General features: G+C 57.9%; 1 protein-coding gene across 2 annotated transcripts in view; it reads right to left on the bottom strand.

The window, feature by feature from the left end:
* Nucleotides 1-896: 896 nt before the first annotated feature.
* SORBS3 (sorbin and SH3 domain containing 3) overlaps nucleotides 897-21817 on the bottom strand; it is a 28784-nt gene continuing 7863 nt past the window's right edge. For both annotated transcript variants that reach the window (XM_028160613.2, XM_028160615.2), the window contains 20 exons: nucleotides 19861-20017; nucleotides 19495-19612; nucleotides 18031-18224; nucleotides 16955-17018; nucleotides 14768-14806; nucleotides 14219-14312; nucleotides 12436-12526; nucleotides 12131-12217; nucleotides 11998-12051; nucleotides 11224-11310; nucleotides 10654-10700; nucleotides 10076-10215; nucleotides 9825-9877; nucleotides 9689-9735; nucleotides 9415-9529; nucleotides 6486-6611; nucleotides 4221-4532; nucleotides 3333-3436; nucleotides 2690-2796; nucleotides 897-1043 (listed from right to left, as the gene is read on the bottom strand). In XM_028160613.2, coding sequence (XP_028016414.2) covers nucleotides 982-1043; nucleotides 2690-2796; nucleotides 3333-3436; nucleotides 4221-4532; nucleotides 6486-6611; nucleotides 9415-9529; nucleotides 9689-9735; nucleotides 9825-9877; nucleotides 10076-10215; nucleotides 10654-10700; nucleotides 11224-11310; nucleotides 11998-12051; nucleotides 12131-12217; nucleotides 12436-12526; nucleotides 14219-14312; nucleotides 14768-14806; nucleotides 16955-17018; nucleotides 18031-18224; nucleotides 19495-19612; nucleotides 19861-20017 — 2098 coding nt within the window. In that variant the 3' untranslated portion in view covers nucleotides 897-981. The remainder of the gene's footprint in view (nucleotides 1044-2689; nucleotides 2797-3332; nucleotides 3437-4220; nucleotides 4533-6485; nucleotides 6612-9414; nucleotides 9530-9688; nucleotides 9736-9824; nucleotides 9878-10075; nucleotides 10216-10653; nucleotides 10701-11223; nucleotides 11311-11997; nucleotides 12052-12130; nucleotides 12218-12435; nucleotides 12527-14218; nucleotides 14313-14767; nucleotides 14807-16954; nucleotides 17019-18030; nucleotides 18225-19494; nucleotides 19613-19860; nucleotides 20018-21817) is intronic.

Raw genomic sequence — 21817 nt, forward strand, 5'->3', positions numbered from 1 at the left:
GTGTTCTCTCTCCCTCTCCGCCCTGCTTATCAGACAGCTGCCTAGTCCTGGGGGCTGCTCAGTGCTGCCTGAGACCTGGGGCCCGAGATCTTAGAGATAATCACGCTGCTTTTCCAGCCTCCCCTACACCCCCCCCCACACACACACACACTCACATCCCACCTGACTCAGCACAGCTCACTGAAGAATGAATTCCCACAGTCCTAAACAGGAGGGGCCCTCTCTCACCATCACCACCCAGAAGGAGTGCAAGGCAAGGTCCCCGTATCCACATTTATTTACATTCTCTTCCAGGGGGGACTTGAGGGTTGGGGGGAGCTGGGGAGGCAGGAGGGCCTGACCTCTGAGCCCGACCTTTCTGGGCACTACAGTTAGCAGGACAGGCCCCGGGCTTGGCAGCTTTTGGGAAAAGGGGGCCTTCGGGTAAGACCTCTTGCCAGGCCCCACATGCTGAAGAGGTGCGGCGCCCACCCCCCACCCCACTCTCAGGCCCAGATGGAAGCAGGAAGGCACAGGGGGCAGCAGGCCCGCTGCAGTGACAGGGGGGGAATCCCCTGCGGGCGGCCTTTGGTCTCTGTGAGGTTAGGAAGCTGCTCCTTGTTAGAGGAACCCCATGGGGGTGAAGCTGGGAGCCAGTCCCTGTTAGAGGAAACGCCATGGCGGGGTGGGGGTGGGGGACTCGGGGGTCTGGTCTCAATAAGGCCTGGAAACAGTCTCCACTTCAAAGCAGACCTCTGTATTTGGGGAACTGGGTAGGGGAGGAAATAAAAAGACTGTGAAAGGAATGCTTGTGAGCTGTGGGTGGGAGTCAGTCCAGGGGGCTTCGAGGGGGCTCCAAGGGGAAGGCTGTTGGGTTGTCTGCAGATGCCAGCAGCCAGGTCCTGGGGAGGGAGATGTGGGAAGGGGGTCCTCTCTCCCTCTGAGAAGTGCTACTGCTCTCCACTCCATCCTGGCTGGGCTCTGAGTTGCCATGGAGACCTCTCACACCGGAGCTACATAATTTCCAGGGAATGTCCCAAATTTCTGGGTCCTCCGGGAGACACCTGAAAGAGGAAAGACAAAGATCATTCCCACCCTTCCTTTTAAAATAGGAAAGATGAGGGCCCTGCCCCCTGCTGGCAGAGGCCAGAACTGCAGGTGGAGTCCATGTCCCAGGGAGAGAGGAATTGTCTTCCCCATTCCTGCCTGCTAGTGGCAGAAGCTTAGATAAGCAAAGCTGCACTTGCTAAATAGGGACCCACCAATCTGAGCACTCAGCAACTGTGGATAACTTTGCACACAGCACGGAATAACTCCACCCTTCCTCGGGAAAGCAAGGAGCAGGAGGACGAGTCACGGAACCTAAATCCGTGGGCATCTCATTGGTCTAGCATGACTCCCTCGTTTTAGAGATGGGGCAAATGAGGCCTAAGAGGCCAAGTGAATTCCCCCAAAGCACTCAGCTGTTTGGGGGTAGAAGTGGGCCTAAAATTCAGGCCTCTTGTCCGCCACCCCCCAAAAAAACACCTGTGTCCTGGGGTGGTGAAGGGGGAATGCTAGGAATACGAAACGGAAGTCCTGGGCCTTCCCTTCCTGGCCCGCTGGCATCCTGATTTCCCTCTGAGTAGCCCAGGCCTTGCTGATACTGTTCCCTGGCCGGGAGGGCCTCTCTTTCCTGCTCTGCCACCCTTCAAGGCCCAGCTCCCACGCCTCCTCCGGGAAGCCTCCCCTGACTTGCACTGCCCACCATGCTAAGGCCCATGTGGCTACTGAACATTTAACCGGTGTTAAGGTGACCGAGAAATTGAACTTTCTAAACTTTTCCTCTAAAAGCACACGAGGCTTACACCACAAAGGTGGTGCTTTTCTTCTTGTCTATATCCATTTGCAAAACGTTGCTAGTTACAAAGAAATTGAAAAGCAGAAGTTGTACAGAGTAAAATCAGAATGTGTCCCAAACACACCCCTCCGAGGCAAGGACGTTAACAAGTTAGGACTTCAGAGTCACCGGTATGGCTGCAGCCTGGTCACCAGGGAGGTGCTGGGCTTCAGGTGAGAAAGGATGGGCGCCACAAGGGACTGCCCCTGAGGCCACCCCTGCCCAGGCGCCCCTCCAAGACTTCAGGCCACGCAGCCTGCTGCACGGGCATCCTGGCTGCTCGCTGCCTCTGAGGACGGCTCCTGCCTCTGAAGCGGAGGCCTGGACAGGGCTGCCCACTCTGGGGAAGCAGGCATGTGACACCTGCTGGGCTGGTCACCTTGAACCAGGCCAAGGCCAGCGTGAGGCTTCCTGCTTCCGTCCTTTGCCTGAGCTGCCCTTGGACCAGCTCTGAGGGCCGGGATCTCGCTCTCCTTTTGCTGGAAAGGGGTTGGGGGAGCTAGCTGCTAACTGGGGGGTGGGGAGGAGTGGGGGATACACAGGTGTGAGACTTGGTCCAAGTCTGAACTGACTTAATCAGTGACCTGGGCCTCATCCCTCTTGGAGGTATGGAGGCAACAACAGAAGCGCTGGCTCTGGGGAATCAGCCAGGCCAGAAGGTGGATGTGCTAGGTCAGGCCATGACTCTGTGCTGAACCAACATCTCCCCTCCACCTCCCCGCAGGGACCCTGAGATACCTGCTTCCAGCCTGCCCCTGGCCCATCCCTCCAGGACCCTGAGATACACGTCCTTCCAGCCTGCCCCCCAGCACGCCCCGCAGGCCCACATACCCACAAACCAGCCATCATCGCACTGCTGCATGACATCCACCCGGTCCCCCTCCCGCAGCTCCAGCTCGTCCTCGTTCTGGGGCCTGTACTGGTATACCGCCCGGTACCTGCAGGAGACATTGTCATGGCAACCGCCAGCGCCCTCACCCCTTCCTGAGACCAGACCCAGAGTCTAAACCCAAGTGCTGCCACGTCCTATGAATTTTCCAGGGTTTCTCCGTGTTCCCGGCAGCCTTGGCCCAGCTCCTGGAATGGCAGCTCCAGCTCCAGCTCTTCTTCCCCAGGCCTGCTCCCTGCCCTCCAAGCCCTAACCACCCAAACCCTGCCTCCTCGGCGCTCCCAGGGCCTTCAAGTCTGCTCTCCCGGCTCCCACACTTCCACGCTGACCTCAGGGCTGGGAACTGAGGAGACTGAGGCTGGGGGCTGAGGGAGGGGGCCACAGGGCTGACAGGGTCAGGTCAGGAGCACTGCAGACAGTAGCCCCCCTCGCCACCAAGTCACCCGGAAGCACAGCAAGAACTAGCGCTACCGATCAGGAGCTTCCCAAACCCACCTTGGGGAGCCGGGTTTAAGGGGGTCGGTGTGCTCAGCACTGCCTGATGCAGCCGCCACCCCTGACCGAGCTCCCCCAGATGGTACTCACGGGGTCCAGTGTATCTGAGGGGTGTTGTGGGAGGAGGTCCCCAGGTCCGCGGCACGGCTGGAACCTCCAGGATGGGACAGAGAAGACCCAGGGGTGCTGAGACTCTGGGGGTCCACGGGAGGAAAAGTGGGCGAAGGCAGCATGAGGGGGAAGACGTGAAATGGCCCCTCTTCCCCGGGCAGCACTGCCCCCTCTGCTCATCTGACCCTCTGTCCCCACGGCATGGGGGCCTGTGACATTGCCCGGCACAGGTGGGCAGGTGGCCGGTTTCTGCCCGCGCACCGCCTGTGGCCGCTCACACTGGTTTGCTGGGTGAAGCGATGGCTGCGGGAGCAAACGGGCTTGTTTGTGAGCCCTCGGGATGGGGACCAGTGACTCTCCTCAAGAATAAGCGTGTAGCTCAAACCACCCCCCAACGACCCTCTGTAGTGGGAATGAGCGTCCTCATTCCGCAGGTGAGAAGACCCACATCCCAGAGACAGTAAGTGATATGCCCAAGGTCACAGCAGGGCCAGCAGCCCACCCCCCAGGCTCCCGGCCCTACCCTGTGCCCGAGGCTGAGAGGCGGCTGAGAGGCGCAAGTCACAAAAGTGGAGTCTGAAGGGTCAGGAGGCTTGGGCTGGCTCTGGGGCGCCCCCCTCCTCCCCAAGGGCCGGCTGCCTATCCTATTCTCCCTGCAGCTCGAGGGCCAGAACCAACTGGAGGGCTCAGAGGTCCACAGGGCCAGGGTGGGGCTGCAATGCCAGGTTCTGCCCAGTCAGTCACCCCACCAGCCTGTCCTGGGGCGGTCTGGGAAGGGCTCTGAAGTGACCCGTCACAGGAATGGGGGGCACGGGGCAGGGAGCGGGAGGGCGGGGTCAGCTCTCCACCTGAAACAGGTCATCTTACCTGGGTTTGGGATCTGGGCTCCTGGGCGGGGAAGGAGAAGCCGGTGCGGCGGGGGGAGGTCCGGCCCCCCCAGTCGGTGGGGTCAGCTGGACTGCGTGGTGTTACTGGGGAGCCGGGGTGCCGGGCAGCTAGCCGGGCGGCGGTCATGCTGGGAGACGCGGGGAGCTGGGGGCCCTCGTCGCAGAGGCGGAGCCGGGGCTCTCGGCACACCTGCACGTAGCTGACCGGGAAGATGCCCTGGCGCCCGGTGCCCGAGATGCGCCCCTCATACCAGTTCTCGTTCACCTTCCGGATCAGGCAGATGCGCTCCCCCTGCGGGAGAAAGGAGTCAGGGTCTGGAGGGCTTCCTGAGCACCACGCACCCGCCCACGGCTGCCTCCACGGATACCCAGAGGGATCGGCTCCGAGGGGCCAGCAGGCTACTAGTATGCCGAGGTCGCCCAGCTAGGAAGTGGAGAGTCAGGAGCCAAACCCAGGCTGCCTGGCCACGGAGCAGAAGCCACAGGGGAGCCTGGTGGCTAATAACACGGGTCCAAACCAGGCTCGGCCAGTTCCACGCTGTGTGGCCTTGGACAGCTGACTTTGCCTCTCTGAGCCTTGGTTTCCTCACTGGCGAAGTGAGGATAGCAATGCCGTGGCTGTGAGGAGCAAAGGGCGTCATTGGCAGCTTGGCAAGAAGCACTGGCCAGGCCCTAACCCCCACGGGCCCTGTCCTGCCTCCACACTGAGCGGTCCTGTCACCACTGCCAACAAACCAACTCCCTGATGACAGTGAGTGCCTCCTCAGGTCCTCACAACTGAGGCCAAGGGACTGCCCAGGGGAAGCGGTCTCCAGCCCTCTCCGGCCCCCACCTCTCCCCCAGCCACCTCCTCCCCGTTCTGTCCCTGGGGCCAGCTCTTCTGGGGGACAGTCACTAGGGGCATTCATGGCTTCTGCCCCAAAAATCAGCCAAAGGGAGACCAAACCCTGCTTTCTAGGACAACATTTTTTAAGCTTTCTTGAACACGATCTATAATAAAAAATGTATTGTAGTAACAACCACACACACACACACAGACATAAATGCCTAAAAAATATTTCTTTTTTAATTTTTGAGAGAGGAAGGGAGGGAGAGAGAAACATTGATGTGAGATTGATCAGTTGCCTCCTGCACATGCCCCTATTGGACTGCTGATCGAACCAACAACTTGGGTATGTGCCCTGACCGGGAATCGGACTGCCACCTTTTGGTGTATGGTGTGACGTGCAACCAACTGAGCGACACTGGCCAGGGCATAAATGCCTAAAAATGTGATAGAATACCCTTACTACATGTTCTTTTTTTTAGTTGATTTATTTTAGAGAAAGAGAAACATCGACTTGTTGTTCCACTTACTTATGAATTCATTGGTTGATTCTTGTATGTGCCCTGATCTGGGATCAAACCCACAACCCTGGCATATTGGGACAACTCTCTAACCAGCTGAGCTACCTAGCCAGGCTACATGCAAGGCCTTCTAATATTTCCATTTTACTCTTTTAAAAATGCCCTAGCTGGGTTTGCTCAGTGGTTAGAGTGCCAGCCTGCAGACTGAAGGGTTGTGGGTTTGACTCAGGTCAAGGACAAGTACCTTGGTTGCAGGCTCGATCCTTGGCCCCAGTCTGGGTTGTGCAGGAGGCAACCAATCAATGAGTCTCTCTCACATCAACGTTTCTCTCTCCCCGTCCCTTCCACTCTCTCTAAAAAATCCATGGGAAAAAATATCCTCAGGTGAGGATTACAAAAAAAAGAAATGAAAACAGTAAAAATGCTGATTGTGATCCTCAAAACCTACCAACCTGGAATGAAAAAAAGCACTACTCTTAGAAGTTTTGGACTTTTAAAATATGGGCTATGTTAAGAGAAATTAATCCAAAGAGACTGAGAAAAAAATTGAAAATACTAGATGAAGGTGGATACACCTCTTTTTAACAATGTTTTACTGTAGCCCTAGCCGGTTTGGCTCAGTGGATAGAGCATCAGCCTGTGGACTGAAGGTTCGATTCCGGTCAAGGGCACATGCCTGGGTTGAGGGCTCGATCCCCAGTAGGGGGCGTGCAGGAGGCAGCCGATCAATGATTCTCTCTCATCATTGATGTTTCTATCGCTCCCTCCCTCACCCTTCCTCTCTGAAATCAATAAAGAAATATATTTTAAAAAATAAATAAAAATGTTTTACTGTACATATTTCCTCCGTCTTCACCAGCCCCTGCCTACCCCCACTTCCTGCCTGGCCTGGCCGCACCTTTCGGAAGGACAGCTCCACCTCCAGGTCCCCTTTGAAATTGTACTGGGCCACGGCTTCTCCATACTCCAGCACCTGGTAGGTCGGGGGCTTGTGCGGCTTGGGGATTTCATCGGCAGGCAGCACCTGCAGTAAGGAAGAAAATGAGAAAGGCTCAGCCTAGACATGAATTGGCCACAGACCTGGGGCTCCTGGGAGGGGGAGGCAACAAAGAGAAGGTGGTATGGTAAGATCTGTCCCCAGGCCAGAGAGGGGACAGACACCAGACACAAGCCTAGCGTGGCCAGGGGTAAGCACAGCCAAGGGGCTGCTGAGTCCCAGAAGAGCCCTGGAGGAAGATTCTGCACTGGGGGTGTGTGGAGTGGGCGTTATTGGAGTGGGCAGTGGGCAGTTCAGTGAAGGGAGTTGAACTTGGAGGGCAGACGGAAACAAGCTTTAAGGAGCCGGGCACACCTGCTGGCGTGCTCTAAAAGTGAGGACCATTGCCGAGGACCCAGTGTCCCTCTTCCTCCCCCCTTCTACCCCACCAGTTGCCCAGAATCTCCTCACTTTCTTTGCTTCACCCTACTCATAAAAATCAAGAAGCGAATCAACTATTTCTTTTTTAATATATATATTTTTAAATGTTTTTTATTGATTTTAAATTTTTATTATTGATTTTTAGAGAGAGAGAGAAACATCGACTTGTTGTTCTACTTATTTATGCATTCATTGGTTGTTTCTTGTACGTGCCCTGACGGGGGATAAAACCTGAAACCTTGGCGTATCAGGATGATGCTCTAATCAACTGAGCCACCCACCAGGGCTGTTTTTATTGAGTTTAGAGAGAGAGAGGAAGGGAGGAGGAGGCAGAGAAGGAGGGGGAGAGGGAGAGAGAGGGAGAGGGAAACATTGATTACTTTCCTGCACACACAGGACCAGGATTGAACCTGAAACCTGGGTATGTTCCCTGACCAGGAATCCAACCAGTGACCTTTCAGTACATGGGACAATGCTCAAATAACTGAGCACCACTGGCCAGGATGCTAATAAACTATTTCATATTAAGATCTAAATGACTGATGACACGGAATACTGTATATACTTTGCGAAATTTCAGGCTCAGAGAGTCCTGAGGGTGGGAGAGGGCTGCTGATGTCTGCTGTATCAAAAGCCTGAATGAAAACAACCACCCAACCCACAGTTCAAAGAGGAAGTCACAAAGGAAATGGAAAAATAGTTTGAGTTGAATGAAAAAAAATATCAAAATCTGTGGGATGCATTTAAAGCAGTGCTTAGAGGAAAATGTATAGCATTAAATGCATATATTAGGGGGAAATGTTTCAAATCAATCATCTAACTACCACCCTAAAAATCTAGGAAAAAAAAAAAGGTGCAAACTGGACCTAATCCAAGCAGAAGGAAATACTAAAGCAGCAGAAATCAATGATATGGAAAACAAAGATAGAGAAAAATCAATAAAATGAAGGTTGGTTCTTTGAAAAGATCAATAAAATTAACAAATCTCTAGCCAGAATCAGAACACACAAACTATTAATATCAGGAATGAAAGAAAGGACATCACTGCAGATCTTACTGACATTAAAATGATAATAAAGATACATTATGAACAACTTTAAATTAATAATTTAGACAGCTTAAAAGACACAAATACCAAAGATAACTGACAGTCCTTTATCTATCAAATCCAGAACCGCCCTAGCCGGTTTGGCTCAGTGGATGGAGCGTCAGTCTGCGGACTGAAGGGTCCCAGGTTTGATTCCGGTCAAGGGCATGTACTTTGGTTGCAGGCACATCCCCAGTAGGGGGTGTGCAGGAGGCAGCTGATGGATGTTTCTCTCTCATCGATGTTTCTAACTCTCTAAACCTCTCCCTTCCTCTCTGTAAAAAAATCAATAAAAAATATATATATAAAATCCAGAACCTATATTTTCATTCAGATTCTGGATCTTTTACTTAACAACTTCTCTGAACCTCAGCAAGCCCATCTGTAAAATGGGGCAGATCTATCACTTTCCCAGGTTAATGAGAGGAAACAGGGAGGTAATCCAGGTGACTCTGGAACAACAAAGGTTCGAACTGTGTGGGTCCATTCATATGCAGGTTTTTTTCAAGTAAAATTTTTGGAGATTTCCAACAATTTGTAAAAACTCACACATGAACCAGGTAGCCTAGAAATATCCCCCCAAAAAAAGTTTAAAAAAGGTTATGTCATAAATGCATAAAATGTATGTATTTTCTCTTCCTTATGATTTAGCTTGCATTATTGTAAGAATACAGTATATAGTACATATAACATACAATATAGGTATTAATCAGGAAGGCTTATGTTATGGGTAAGACTTCTTGTCAACAGCAGGCTTTTAGTAGTTAAGTTTGGGGGGAGTCAAAAGTTACAAGTGGCTCTTTGTGTGGGGGTCATCTTTGGGGGGGGGGGGTCAGTGCCCCTAACCCGTGCATTATTCAAGGGTCAACTGTACACATGAAAATGAGTGCATGTATACGCGATTTGTAAACATCACACACTTTGTACTCGTGCCAGGTGTAATTAGGATTCGTCCCAAAGACAGCTTGAGAGAGATGGGTTCTGCATGGTGAGAGGCTGGGACACGGACAGCGCTGGCAGGCCTGGTTCTCCCCCGCTGACTGGGTTCCAGCTTTAGCCCTCATTTAACAAACATTTCCTGAGTTCAGGCAAAGTGCTGGGCCAGGCTGTGGGGGCCAAGGCTACAAATGAGGCTGAGACATGGCCCCTGCCCTGGAGCTCACAGGTCACATCTCAGGGAACCTGTGAGCTGTGGCAGCCAGCTCAGGAGAGAAGCCATGGATGGATAAGGGCTCTGCACACCCAACTGCTCCACCCTCCCCATCCCTGCCATCCCTATCCCCCCTGCCCCCACCCCCAGGGCTACTGCTGGCTCCAGCTCACCTCCACGTAGTTAGCAGGGAAGATGCCCAGCCGGCCATGGTGTTCCCCCTCCAGCCAGTTCTTGTCCACCTCCTTGTGGATGTAGACAATATCACCCTTCTTCAGGGTCAGCTCCCTGCCGGCCAGAGCAAGGACATCGGCAAGCTGAGGCCCTCCCGACCACCCTGTGCAGCACACCCACAGTCCCCTCCACCTCCTGGGGATGCCCCCCTCCCCTCTCCCCCAGTGCAGAGCCAGCCCCAAGGGGCAGGGGAGGGGAGAGAAGGGCACTTACTTGGGGGACTGTGCCTGGAAGTCAAACTTGAGCCTGGCAGCCTTCCTCTATGCAGGGGGAGAAGACACAGGGGGTGACCCCAGGACCCACCCCAGGTCCTCCTTGCACCCTGACCCTAACGCTCCCACCCCCTTACCTTCTTTTCTTCCTTCCTGGCAGGGCTGACCCCTCGTTCAGAGGCATTAGGGTCTGCGGAGAAGCATGAGCTCAGCGTGGGAAGGCCATGCGGGGGGGCGGGGGGGGGCGGGGAGGGGCTGGGATGGGGTCCCCACCCACTGGCACCAGTGGAAGCAGGGGCTGTAGGATCTTCCTGCCACACCCCAGAGGCACCAGGTCTGGTGAGTGGTGGGCCTCTGGGTGGGAAAAGGGGCAGGATCTGGTCCTTACCTCGGGTTGAGGAAGGGTAGACAAAATCCCTACGACCTAGGAAGGGGCTTCCTCCATCCGCCATTCTGTGGGGGCTCAGGGGCCAGGAGGAGCCCCGGTAAAGTGCATTCGGGTTGCTGAGGCTCCAGGCAGAGGCCGGGCTGCGGGGACACAGTGAGTGAGTGAGCCACCTGTCTGGCCTCACGCCCTACCAGGCTCACCCCGACCGCCCAAGGTCTCCCCCCAGCCCCAGCCGCCTCGGCACAGGACGTCCTACTTCCCAAGCAGTGGGCCAGGCAAGGGTGCGGCTCCGGCCCCGCGGGGAGGGGGGGTGCGCTGGGAAGTGCGGGCGCGGCCACCCACTCTTGGGCGGAGGGCAGTTGCCACCAAGGGCCAGGACGGCCGCCAGTGGCGAGCGGTGCCCGGTCCCAGCGAGCCACCTGCCACCCTCCCGGCCCCCCTGCGGCACGCAGTGCCCCGTCCCGCCGGCCACTTGCCGCCCTCCACGTCTCCCCCAACTCCGCACCCCTCCCCTCGCCACGTCCCCTCCCCGGCCCCGGCCCCGGCCCCGCAGCTGCCCGCGCACCCCGGCCACTCACCGCGCGGAGGACCGTGGCTCCTGGGGCGGCCGGGGCACCTGGGAACCCTGTGGGGGGGAGGGCGTCAGGCCGGGACCGTCCGCTGCGGGCAGCCAGGCCACCGCCTCCGGAAAAGTTGGCGGCCGGGAAGGAGCGAGGGTGGGCGGGGCGGGGAACTGGGAGGAGACGAGGAGCCGGGGAGGAAGCGCCGGGAGCGGGGTGCGGAAGAGGGAGGGAGCCCGGGAAAGCGGGCGGTAGAGGGCGGCAGTGAGTGGGATCCCTGCGAGCTGCGGTCCGGGGGAGGTGCGGGGCGGGGAGGTCCGGGGGAGGTCCGGGGGAGGTGCGGGGCTGAGCGCGGAGCCCGGCACCGGGACGTCAGGCTGAGGCGGAGCCGACCGGGCAGGGTTGGGAGGCGGCACTGGGGAAAGTCCCGCCCAGCCTTGGAGAGAGGAGGGCGCAGACAGGGGTAAAGTCAGCCCGAGGTCGCGCCGAGTGCAGCCGGAGGGACGCCTCTGGTGGCCCCTCTCCCCCAAGCCCAGCTGCCGCGGACGCCTGGGCGCAGTCTCCGGGCGGGGCCTGGGAGGTGGGTACCTTGGGAGTTGTCTGCCGGGTCTCAATAGCCCGCAGGTCCTTGTCCAGCTCCGCGCTCAGCTTGGCCAGCTCTCTCTCCAGCAGGACCTGCGGCGGGTGATCGGGAGCCTTGGGCAGTGGGAACGCGGGGTTGGGGGAGGGAAGGCAGTGCACGGTGTGTGGGTGTGTGTGTGGGGGGGGGGGGGGGGACGATGGCCGAAGGGCGCAGGGCGCCGGGCCAGGACAGGCTCACCCATCCGGTACTCCCAAGATAGTCCTTGGGACTTCCGGCTTGTGCCATTTTTTGTGGTCACTTATCTAATCAGGAGCCTGCAGGGATCCCCATTTTCTCTCCCATCAAGTCGTCGTGGCCTTCCACAGCCTGGCTTCCCCGTACCCACCTGCTTCCCCTCCACGCCCATCCCGCCGGCCAGACCTGGCTGCCGCGCCTCCCCATCCTGAGCGCCCTCTGCCTAGCCCAACCCTCCCAACTCCTTCGAGCTCAGCTCCACCTCTGAGAATACTTCCTGAAAATTCCAGTCCGCACTGACCACTCTTCTCTGCTCCCGCTTTGGTCAACACACATTTATTCCATGCATGTTTGAGTGCCTACTGAATGCCATCACTGTGGTGGGTGCTGGGGATACAAAGATAAACTGTGCGGGACTGGGGAGGATGGGGGCTGTGGGATCTGTGTCCTTTGCCCATGGTCACTGGGGCCAACAGCACCCAGAGATTCTCTTTGTACCCCAACATTGCTGTCTCCCCTTCCCCCACCTTCCCTGCAGCACTCACCTCAATGGGTTGGGAGGGCTTCTCAGCAGGGTCATCCACCAGAGGTTTCTTGGGCTGAAGATGGGAAGGGTGGGTCAGAGGGGGCGAACTCGCTTGCCAAAATGCACTGGCCGAGGACCAGGCCCACACTCACCTTCTGCCCAGTCTCTAGTTCTTGCAGAAACTGGTTCCAAGATTCTTCTGTCCAGACATTGTCTGCTTTCTCTCTGCGTCTGGGCACCTGCATGGAGGAGGGTAGTCCTCAGCTTGAGTAGAGGGGCACTAGGACCCTGGGCAGGCTTTCAGGCCACTGCCCCACCCCTATGACCACCAGTCCCCTACTTGGATTCGCCCAGCTGCACAGGTCCCACCGGAAAGGGCATTATCTGTGCTCTTTTCACAGAGGGACCTGGCCGAGAAGGCACTGGGGACCCTGTGGGGAGGGTGCTGAAGGGCTACCTGATTCGGGGTCCTGGGCAGGGAGGAGAATGCTCCAGGGTTACAGTTGAAGGTGCTTCTAGGATACTCTCCAGAGGGGTCCCAGCTTCTTCTAGAGAAAGGGGAGGGCATTTCTTCAGCTTCCTTTTAGGGAAACTGAGACACAAGTGAGAACACAGCCCTGGTAGAGGGAGCTGCAGCCCTGTCCTCTCCTGCTCCAGGCCCCGGAGCAGTGTTAACGCGTGGAAAGTTATGAGCTCTGAGTTCAAATCTCGGCTCCACCACTTGGCTGTGCTACCTTTTGGCAAGTTACCGAACTGCCAGAGCCTCAGATTCAATGCCTGTAACGTCAGAATGATTCCTGCCCACACAAGGGTGTGGTGAAGCTTATGTGAGGGGACACATGCCCTGAGGCGCCCAGGAAAGGCCCGGCACATGCACCTGCTCCATGAGTGGCCAGTCCCTTTCCTGCTGGCCTTGGTGACTAGCCTGCAATGGCGTTCAGGCTGCGCTGTGACTGTGGCGATGTATGTCGGTGCTTATTCGGTGAAGCTGGTCTTTGTGGTTGCACCTGTGCCCAAGGGTGTGGGACTGTACACTAGTCCGAGGAAAACCCCGGGCAGGAAAAGAGCCGGCAGCCCTGGCCCTGGGGCCCGGGCATGTGATTTCAGAGCCCTGGGCCTCGCTGCTCTGAGGGTGCTGAATTCATGACTTCATCTGGGAGGCCCCTCCAGCCACACTCCAGGCACTGCCCTGCCACACTGGCCCTCGTCCCCTCTAGGAATCCCTTCTTGGCTGGCTTAAAGGTTCCAGCCTCTGTTGAATTTGGATGTCTTCACTAAATGGAATGACTGTACCAAGCTTATCAAATGATGGAATGTCTGACCCCAGGGTCAGGATCTGTTGGCTGTAATCACTGACTCTGTTTTCTATTCTCAAAATAATATTGGTGGTAATGAGAATGGAATATGTCGTTCCCAATTTAAGGAAGCTCTTGTCATGATGAAGTCTATATTAGTAATGTTTGTGGAGACTTGCGATGAGCCTTAATCCTCGTGACCACTCAATGATCCCCACGTAACAGGTGGGATTACTGAGGCCTAGGCTGGTTAAGTTGCTCAAGGCACACCAGCAGGAACCCAGAACCCTGAGCCCAATTCTTGAGCTCGTAGCCTCTCTCTTATTGATGATGCCGAGAGCCACAGGCCCCTTATGGCTATGCTAATGAGGTGAATCTCGCCCAGAAGAGAATAAGAAGCTTGTGGATTTCACTGAGGGTAAAGCTCCTCATTCCCAAGGTGGGGGTCGAACCCCTCCAGGTCCAGGCAGCCGGGCCTGGGCCTGTGTGGTCTGCACAGAGAAAAGCAGCTGCCTCCCTCACCTCCCTGGAGGGGCTCCTCTCCCCGCGGCTCCGGGGAGGCAACGTGGACCCTCCGCCCCCTGTTTTCTCTCAGGCATCGGAGCGGACGGCCACAGATCCACACCTCCTCGTGGGACACCCGGCTCTCCACCCCATAGTACCTGTGGATCTTTGGGGTGATGACTCCTGCAATGCATCACGGGGGTCCTGACCAGGGATGGGTGCCAAGTCTACCCCTGCCTGCCACTCCCCTTGGGCCCTGGCGGGGTAGGGAGTGCCTGGAGTAGTGGGGGTCCTGAGAAGGGGCTGAACTGTCAGGGGAGCCAGGTCCCCTGCTTGCCTACTTTGAGGCTGTGCCAGCTGCTGCCACCAGGGGCTGCCAGTCCCCACAGGGAAGCCAGGGCCCCTCTGCAGCCCTCAGGCCCCTCCCCCACGGCGGCTTACCCGCTCAGAGAGGAGGCCTGGCCTGGCCGGGATGCAGGTCTTTGCTGGGGCCCTGGACACCTTGAGTCTGCAGAGGTGGCACAGGAGGAAGCCACTGCAGGTGGGAGGAGACAGGTAGGGTGGGGGAGGTGAGCGCAGGGGTTGAGGTCACCTGGTTGACCTTTGGAGGTTTTGACACCCATACCCACCCATACCCACAGTCCTGGGGAGCTCCTGGGAAAAGGGGTGGGGTTCCGGACCCCCGAACGTGCGCTGTGCACTAAGAGCTTTGCTCTCTTTAAGAAATGTCCAAAACAGCTCTGGGATAGGTAGTGTCCCCATTTTAGGGATCAGGAAAGAGAGGCCCAGAGAAGTCACCGCCAGGGCTGGGCATTCACTGGGCAGGGAAGCTGAGGTTCTTGAATGCCACCTGCCAGGGGTTGGGAGCTTACCGGAAATGGGCATACAAACTTCTCAAGCTGAACTAAGCCAACTGGGAAGCCCCAGAGCCAGGTGTGGCTGCAGGGGAGGGTCAAATTCAAGGCCAAGCTGGGCGGGCCACCCCCTCACCTTTGGGTGCTTCCTCGAAGGTCCAGTCCAGATGCAGGTCTGCGGGAGCAGAAAGGACCGGGTCAGGGATGGGACAGCAAGCGAGGTCGGAGTGCCCTGGGAGGCTGCCTCAGCTGCTCCTAGCCTCCCTCCTGCCTAGAGCAGGGGCCACGGGACTGAGTCAGGGCCTGAAGAATGTCCCGAGGGAGGGAAGGAATTAGGAGGGCAGATCTGGGGAGGGCTTGAAATGCCTCTGGCAGACTTAAGGCCTGAGCCAGCCAACCGGGGCAGCGGACTTGCCCAAATTCCTACTCCTCCCTCCCTGGTTCCCATACAGATCCTCTCCCTGACCTTCACAGACCTGCCACCACTTCGGGCAGGGGAAGGCCACTTCCTCTTCTCCCTCTTGCCCCTTCTGCACCCTCTCCTAAATGCGTGTTCTTCCCCCTTTGCCCAGACCCACTCCTCACGGTGCTCATGACTTTCCGGGGCCTCCGAGGAGAAGCAACTGATCAGCCAACCCACTCCATCTCCTAGGCAAGCTCCTCAAACGCCAACCAAAATACCCCCCTCCGACCCCAGGCCTTCTTCCGGCTCTGGAGCTTTCTGCTGTCCTTTGCAGCAGCGGCTGACCCTCACTCACGGCCTCCAATCCCCTTCTTGTGGAGCAGGCTCAGCCCCACCACTCTTGCCCCGCCTGCTCTTCTCAAGGACCCCGTGACTTCCACACGACCAGTCAAATGGCCAACGGCACGCGCCCATCAGCAGCAGTTGTCACAGGGGGTCCCTTCCTCCAGCTGCAATGTTTCTTCCACTTGGCTTCAGGGAGACCACTCTGGTTCTCCGCCCGCCTCCGGCTGCCCCTTCTCGGTCTGCGTGGCTGCCTCCCTGCTCACCTCCGGAGCCACTCAGTGCCCAAGACTCAGTCCTGGGGCTTCTGTCTCTCCCTCTCCCCAGGCCATCTTCTCTAATCTTCTGGTGTAAAAAAATAACAGCTATTCCAGGGATTTACAACCTTGGCTGCACATTAGAATACTTGGGCGGATTTGCATCAAAATCTCTCTGAAGGAGTCCCAGGTATCCCCGCCTGCAGCCCAGGCGCGGCCCCTGAACAACTGACTCGTGTCTTAACGGCCTACTCAACATCTCCACTTGGATGCCCCACATCTAAAACGGCACCTCTTACACCTGCACCCTCTGCAGTCCTCCCTGCATTTGTAAGTGGCAGCTCCACCTGGGCAGGTTAGTCAGCCGTGACTCCTCTCTTGCAAATCCATCAGCAAATTCCCAGGACTCTGTCTCCGAATCCCACCAGGCCTGCTGCTGCGGCCCTGGTCTGAGGCACCGCGGCCTCTGGCCTGGGGTAAAGCCAGGCCTCCTAACTGGTCCCCTGCGGCCACCCTGCCCTGTCTTTCCCACCTGGCAGCCTGCATGAGCCTTTCCAGATATCGCTGGTCAGAGCATGTCACTCCTCTGCTCAGAACCGCTCAGCTCTTGCAGAATAAAAGCCAAAGTCCTTATAATGGCCCCAAAGGCCCACCGGGACCCAATCCCATCTCCCACCATCGTCCCCTCGCTCCACTCTGGCCTCTCCTTGATATTCCAGAACATACCAGACTTGCTTCTGCCCCTGGGTCTCTGGGGTCCCCTAGGTGCAGCACCCCTCCCCTGCCCTGCAGGGCTAACTCCTTCACTCCCTGAGCTCTCTGCTCCGATGCCACTTAGCAGGGGCCTTCCCTGCACTGGGTAAGCCCCAGCCTTTGCTCCCTAGTGCTGACCACCAGCTGCTGTATTGCGTATTTATTATCTGCTTATTCTGTCTCCCTCTTTCTTAAGCTTCACTGGGGCAGGGACATTCTTTTTTGTCCCCTGTTTTATCCTCAGCACCTGGAATAGTGCTTGGCACACAGTAAGTGCTCAATACATGGTCACGGGACTAACTGAATGAATGAGTGACCTCATGGATGCCCAATACCCTCAAAGGATACTGGGGACAGTGCCTGGTCATTGTTCCCTCCCTCTGCCCCCAAGAACAGGGAGGATACTTCCTTTGCCTGTTTTAGGAACCACTCAGCACAGAGCCTGGGGTGGGTGCAGAAGAGCTCCCCAAGCAGGCAAGTTCCCTTTTCTGCCCCTCCCTCCCGAAGCCCCCGGAGCTGGAGCCCACTGGGGTAGAGGTAGAGAGGGGTCCCTGGAAGGGTGTCTCACCTGGCATTTTCCGGTGAATCTGATGGAACATTCTCCGGTACCAGTCTCTAGGGCTGTCAACACTCTGGGATCAGAAAAGGCAATGTCAGGCCGCCCTCCTAATACCAAGCCACAGACGTTTTTCCTTACTGGGCCCTTTTCCTGTGAGCCCCAGTGGGGAGGGGGGTGTCTTTACTGGCAATGACCTTGTGTAGAGTATTACATAGGAACTAGAGGCCCGATGCACGAAAATTCGTGCAAGAGTAGGCCTTCCTTCCTCCGGCTGCCGGCACCGGCTTCCCTCTGGCATCTGGGACCCTGGCTGGCTTCCCTCTGGCCCCGGCTTCATCAGGAAGGACATCCGGAATGATGTCCGGAAGACATCCAGTCTAATTAGCATATTCCCCTTTTATTATTATAGATAAGATGTGGAAAGGATCTCTATCAGTGATGACCCCGACGCTGTGAGATTTGGGGTGGTTCACATTTTTTTCACTTTTCTATATTTCTGATGTTTCTACAAAGAACATGTGCTTCTATGTGATGAAACATTAATGCAGTAATATAGGTAGAAATGTTATTTCCTATCCCCTGCCACACCTGAGACTCCAGACAGCCCTGGAAGGCAGAAAGGTATGTTACTGACCTCAGGTTCAGATGGGGAGATGGTGAACTGAACTAAAGGCAGGTGGCTGGCTGAGACAGGCATGGGCCAGGGTGCGGGGGGCAGAGCCGCTGGGAGTCTGCAGCCCGGCTCCATCCACGCTCACCACTCAGGACTCTGTGCTCACTCATTCAGCCAGTCAGCCACTCAGCGACCATGTCATGAGCGCTGTGCCAGGCCTGGGACTAGAATCTAAGAGGGGCCCCTGCCAGCAGTGGCCCTCCAGTGTTGAGAGCCAGGGGGCATTCTCTTACCCCACAGACCACTGTGCAACTCAGACACATGACTGCCTGGGATTTTGTGGGGCTCACGACCCCTGAAACCCACCCTGATTGAACCCCTGCTGTAGTCTGAAATGTTTGGGGTACAGCCTTGGTTGCCCCAACTTTAATTCACAGAAGTGCTCAGCGTGGGTCCCCAGCTCTAGACTCACAGATCGGGGGGCAATGGGCATGCCGCTCTCGTCCACGGGCCCGATTCCCTCGTACTTGACCCAGCGCTTATCCCGTCGTTTGCTGTCCTTGGTCCATGTGGCTGACCAGTTCTGGGGGTGCTGGGAGGCGGGGGTCTTCTGGGTCCCCGCGGGCCGGCTCCCAGGGCCTGGCCAGGTCTGATACCAAGCAGGGTCTGCAGGGTGTGCATGAGAGCGTTAGCAACGGGCAGGGGCCCGCCTGGCCTTGCCCGTCCCGTGGTTCTTCGGAATACTGATCCCCGTGGGTTTAAACATTTCAACATCTCCTTGCCTGTGGGAGTTGGGGAGGCAGACGCTATCATCTCAGCAGGACCACGGGCCTCTGGTTATGTTTTTAGTTAAAGTGAATAAAAACGGATTTTGTCTTGAGACACCTGTGCCCACCCCGCTCTGCTTTCCTGGGGCTGTCCTAAGAGCTTCCGGAATGAGGGCTGAGAATCATTACTTGCAGAGAATGCTGGGCCGTCCCAGCTGGGAGGCAGCGGGGAGGGGGGCAGAAAAGGTGCTGGGCTTGGAGGGGACAGATCTGACTTCAGACTCCAGTTCTGCCCCCTACTGGCTGGGTGATCTTGGGCACAACCATCAGCCTCCCTGTGCCTCAGTTTTCACTTCATGGGTCATCATGGCAAGGATTCAGGGGGACCTAGAGGGTGTGACCGTGCCCAGCACAGTGCCTGGCACACAGTAGGGAGGCTCTCGATAAGGGACAGAAACTATTCGCCAGACGTGGCTGTCGTGGCCTCAACTTCCGCGGACCCTTCAGCCCCAGGGCAGCAGCCTAAGGGGCTCAGCCTCCGAGCCGGAACCCCTCTGAGACTCGGCTCCTCACTGGGAAGAGGTCCATACTTTGCCAGGGGTTGGATAAGATGAGGCTTGTGAGGCTCAGCACGGTCAAGTGCTCAGCAATTATTTGTCAAAGAAATTAAACTCCTTGACAGAGTGCCTCCCTCACGGGAATGCGCAACCAAGGTGCCAGCTCCTCAGAAGGGCCCCAGGGTGGGCGCCGCACAGAGGACATCCCAGGGTCTCTCGGACCCTGTGGCCCAGGCTGCGGTGACGCGTAGGAGCCCAGGAGCTGACAGGCTCTCGGAGCTGCCTGCCCACCTGTGTTGGGGAGCAGCCTTAGGCCCTCGTGGGGTTCAGCCCCTGCACCCTTCTACAGCCCACATGTGCTCACATTCCTCGCCCCTCCCATCCCGTGTGAGCCACGGCCTGGCTGCTGGAGGCCCCCTAGCCCCAGGGCAGTGCCCCCCACACTTCCCTCCCTGGCACTGCGGGGAGGAAGGGGAAGGATGTGCCAGCCTGCTCTCCCACAGCTTCCACTCTCAAGGGCCAGCATGCTCACCCAGGGAGCGGCAGTTAGAGGGGCTCAGAGGCCCTGCCCCCCACTGGGCTCCGGGACCAGGATTTCCTGAGCAGACCCACCTGGGTGCCGGGAGGCCTCTCTCCGGGTTGGCAAGTACCCATTGCACACCGTCCTGGGCGCAGGATCATGGAACTGGAAATTAAGGGTGTTGGAGCCACCATTCCGGATCACAGGCACCTGTGGGGAGGGGCCAGGAGCCGCATGGGAGGGTGGGAGGGGCGGCGGCCAGGGCACAGCCATCCCCCATGGCGAGGGCTCCAGGGCCAGCTTGACCCTTTTGCGGGAAATCAGGGAGGCTCCCTAGAGCTATCTTCTGACCCGCTTCCCACCTTCCAGTCCTTTAATCCTCCTGCGCCCCACCTGTCCTGCCAGGTCCCCACCAACTACAGGCCCACAGTAACCCTGTCCCTCGCTGTCTCACTCACCCGAGTCCCCCTGGAGAATGGCCCTACATGGGCCCGGAGGTGGCCAGGGATGAAGTCGTCCAGGCTGAGCCCCGCCGGGTGGCTGCAGGGTGGGGCCTGCATACTTGGGTCAAGGTCAGAGGGCTGTGGGTGTGCCAGCAGCTCCTCCGAGCGTCCTCTGTGGGGAAGGAGGAGGCAGGGGAAGCCCTGCTGGACCAGCTGCCGTGCCCTCTGGGCTCGACCTCGGGGTGGGGTGGGAGGGGGCGGCCGTGGGAGGGCGTCAGGGCCAGCTGGGTGGGAGCTCCAGGACCCAGGAAACAGGCCACTCTGGGCACCCGCCTGCAGGCTGCCAGTGCCGGCTCCCAGAGGCACAATGGGCTGCTTGTTAGGCTGGGCAGGAGCTCCGGGTGGGAGTGGGGGAGGGGAGGCCGGGCGAGGAGGAGGGGAGGCTGGCCAGGAGCGGGCCCGCGGGACAAAGCCTCTGGCCGGCCTGCTGGCCAGCCCCTCTGGGGCTCTCACTACACAGGCCGCGCATTCCCCCAGAGGGAGGCAGAGGGAACGGGGGCAGCTGGCGGAGGAGGCCTGGCACGCAGGACTTTCAGTTCCCTCTGCCTGCCCTGGGCCCCGTGTGCGCATCTGCTCACCAGCAGGCACAGGGCTTCCTCGGGCTGGGAGAGGCCTTGGGCCACCCGCCTACTGCCCAGCAGGGCCAAGGGGGAGCGCGTGGGGGCATTTCCAGGCAACAGGAACCACTGTGCTGACACACACACACCACCACCACCACCACCACCACCACCACCACCACTTTCTCCTACACCTCAAGCTGTTTTTCAACAGAGGGTCTTCTTGGGAGCAACATGCTGGACTGGCCAGCCGGGTTCTTTTAACCCCTCCCCCCTCCCCCGCCGCAAATGTTAGCTCAGAGGAAGGGGCTTCAGGCATCCAGGAGACGGAGGTGGTGGGGCTGTCCAACAGGGCTCTCCTACCCGGACAGCGGGGTGCAGAGCGGGTAGGACTGGGCCCGAAGCTGAACCAACCATCACCAGCTTCTAGGGCTGGACCCACTCTGGTGTTTTTGTTCATTTAGGCTTGTGTGTGCCTGAGGGGTCTGGGGGCTCACGGGAGGGCTGGGAGGGCCTTGTGAGGGAGGTGCTATGTGCATGTGGTGGAAGGTAAGTGCAGTGCTGTGCATGTGACTTGTGGGGGTACCACCGGGTGTGGGGCATGTGAGCAGCAGGGGGTTGTGAGTACAGAGGGTGTCAGTTGCAGGCGGGAGTGTGCAGTTCGAGGTGCGGGTCCTATGAGCAGCACAGGAGTTACGGGGAACAGAGGGGATGCGGGTACAAGAGGGGCTATGCTGGCTCCTGTACCCAGTCCCTGCTCAGGCCATTGGGGGCTGGAGGGTACAAACGAGGCTGGGGCAACTCCCTGCCTCTGGTCTGAGTGGGGACTTCTTCTGACCCTTGAAAGACCTATTGGGGGCATAGCTTGCCTGTGCCCATCCCTGCCCGTGGGGAGAAGTGGAGAGCTGAGGCCAGAGGAGGGGCAGCTCACCAGCTGGATCCAATTAGGACTCCTACCAAAAGCAAAACATGCAGACACACCCCAGTTCCTGCAGCTCTCCCTCCCCCCATGGGGGACATCGAGGCAGAGAGAGCGGGGAGATGGGATCCCGGGCAGGCTGGTTCCTAGCAGCACCCCCTCCCAGCCCAGCTGACTGCTTGTGGCCAAGTTGCGAGATCAGCATCTGCAGTGCCTACTGTCAGCTGACCCTGCCTCCTTCCCACCCTGCTCCCTCCCCAGCCTCCATCTGTCCCACCCTGCTGGAGGGAGGTCCCCCACAGCATTTTCTGGGCTTGCTGATCCTGGGGGTGTGTGTGTGTTGGCGGGGAGTCTACCTCTCCCTGAGGTGCAGCTCCAGGGACATGCAGGGGAGGGTGTGGAAGGGCGGGCTGAGTTTTCGCTTGGCAGCCTGGTC

Source organism: Eptesicus fuscus, chromosome 6 (genome assembly GCF_027574615.1).
Source record: "Eptesicus fuscus isolate TK198812 chromosome 6, DD_ASM_mEF_20220401, whole genome shotgun sequence".
In the NCBI taxonomy this organism is placed as follows: domain Eukaryota; kingdom Metazoa; phylum Chordata; class Mammalia; order Chiroptera; family Vespertilionidae; genus Eptesicus; species Eptesicus fuscus.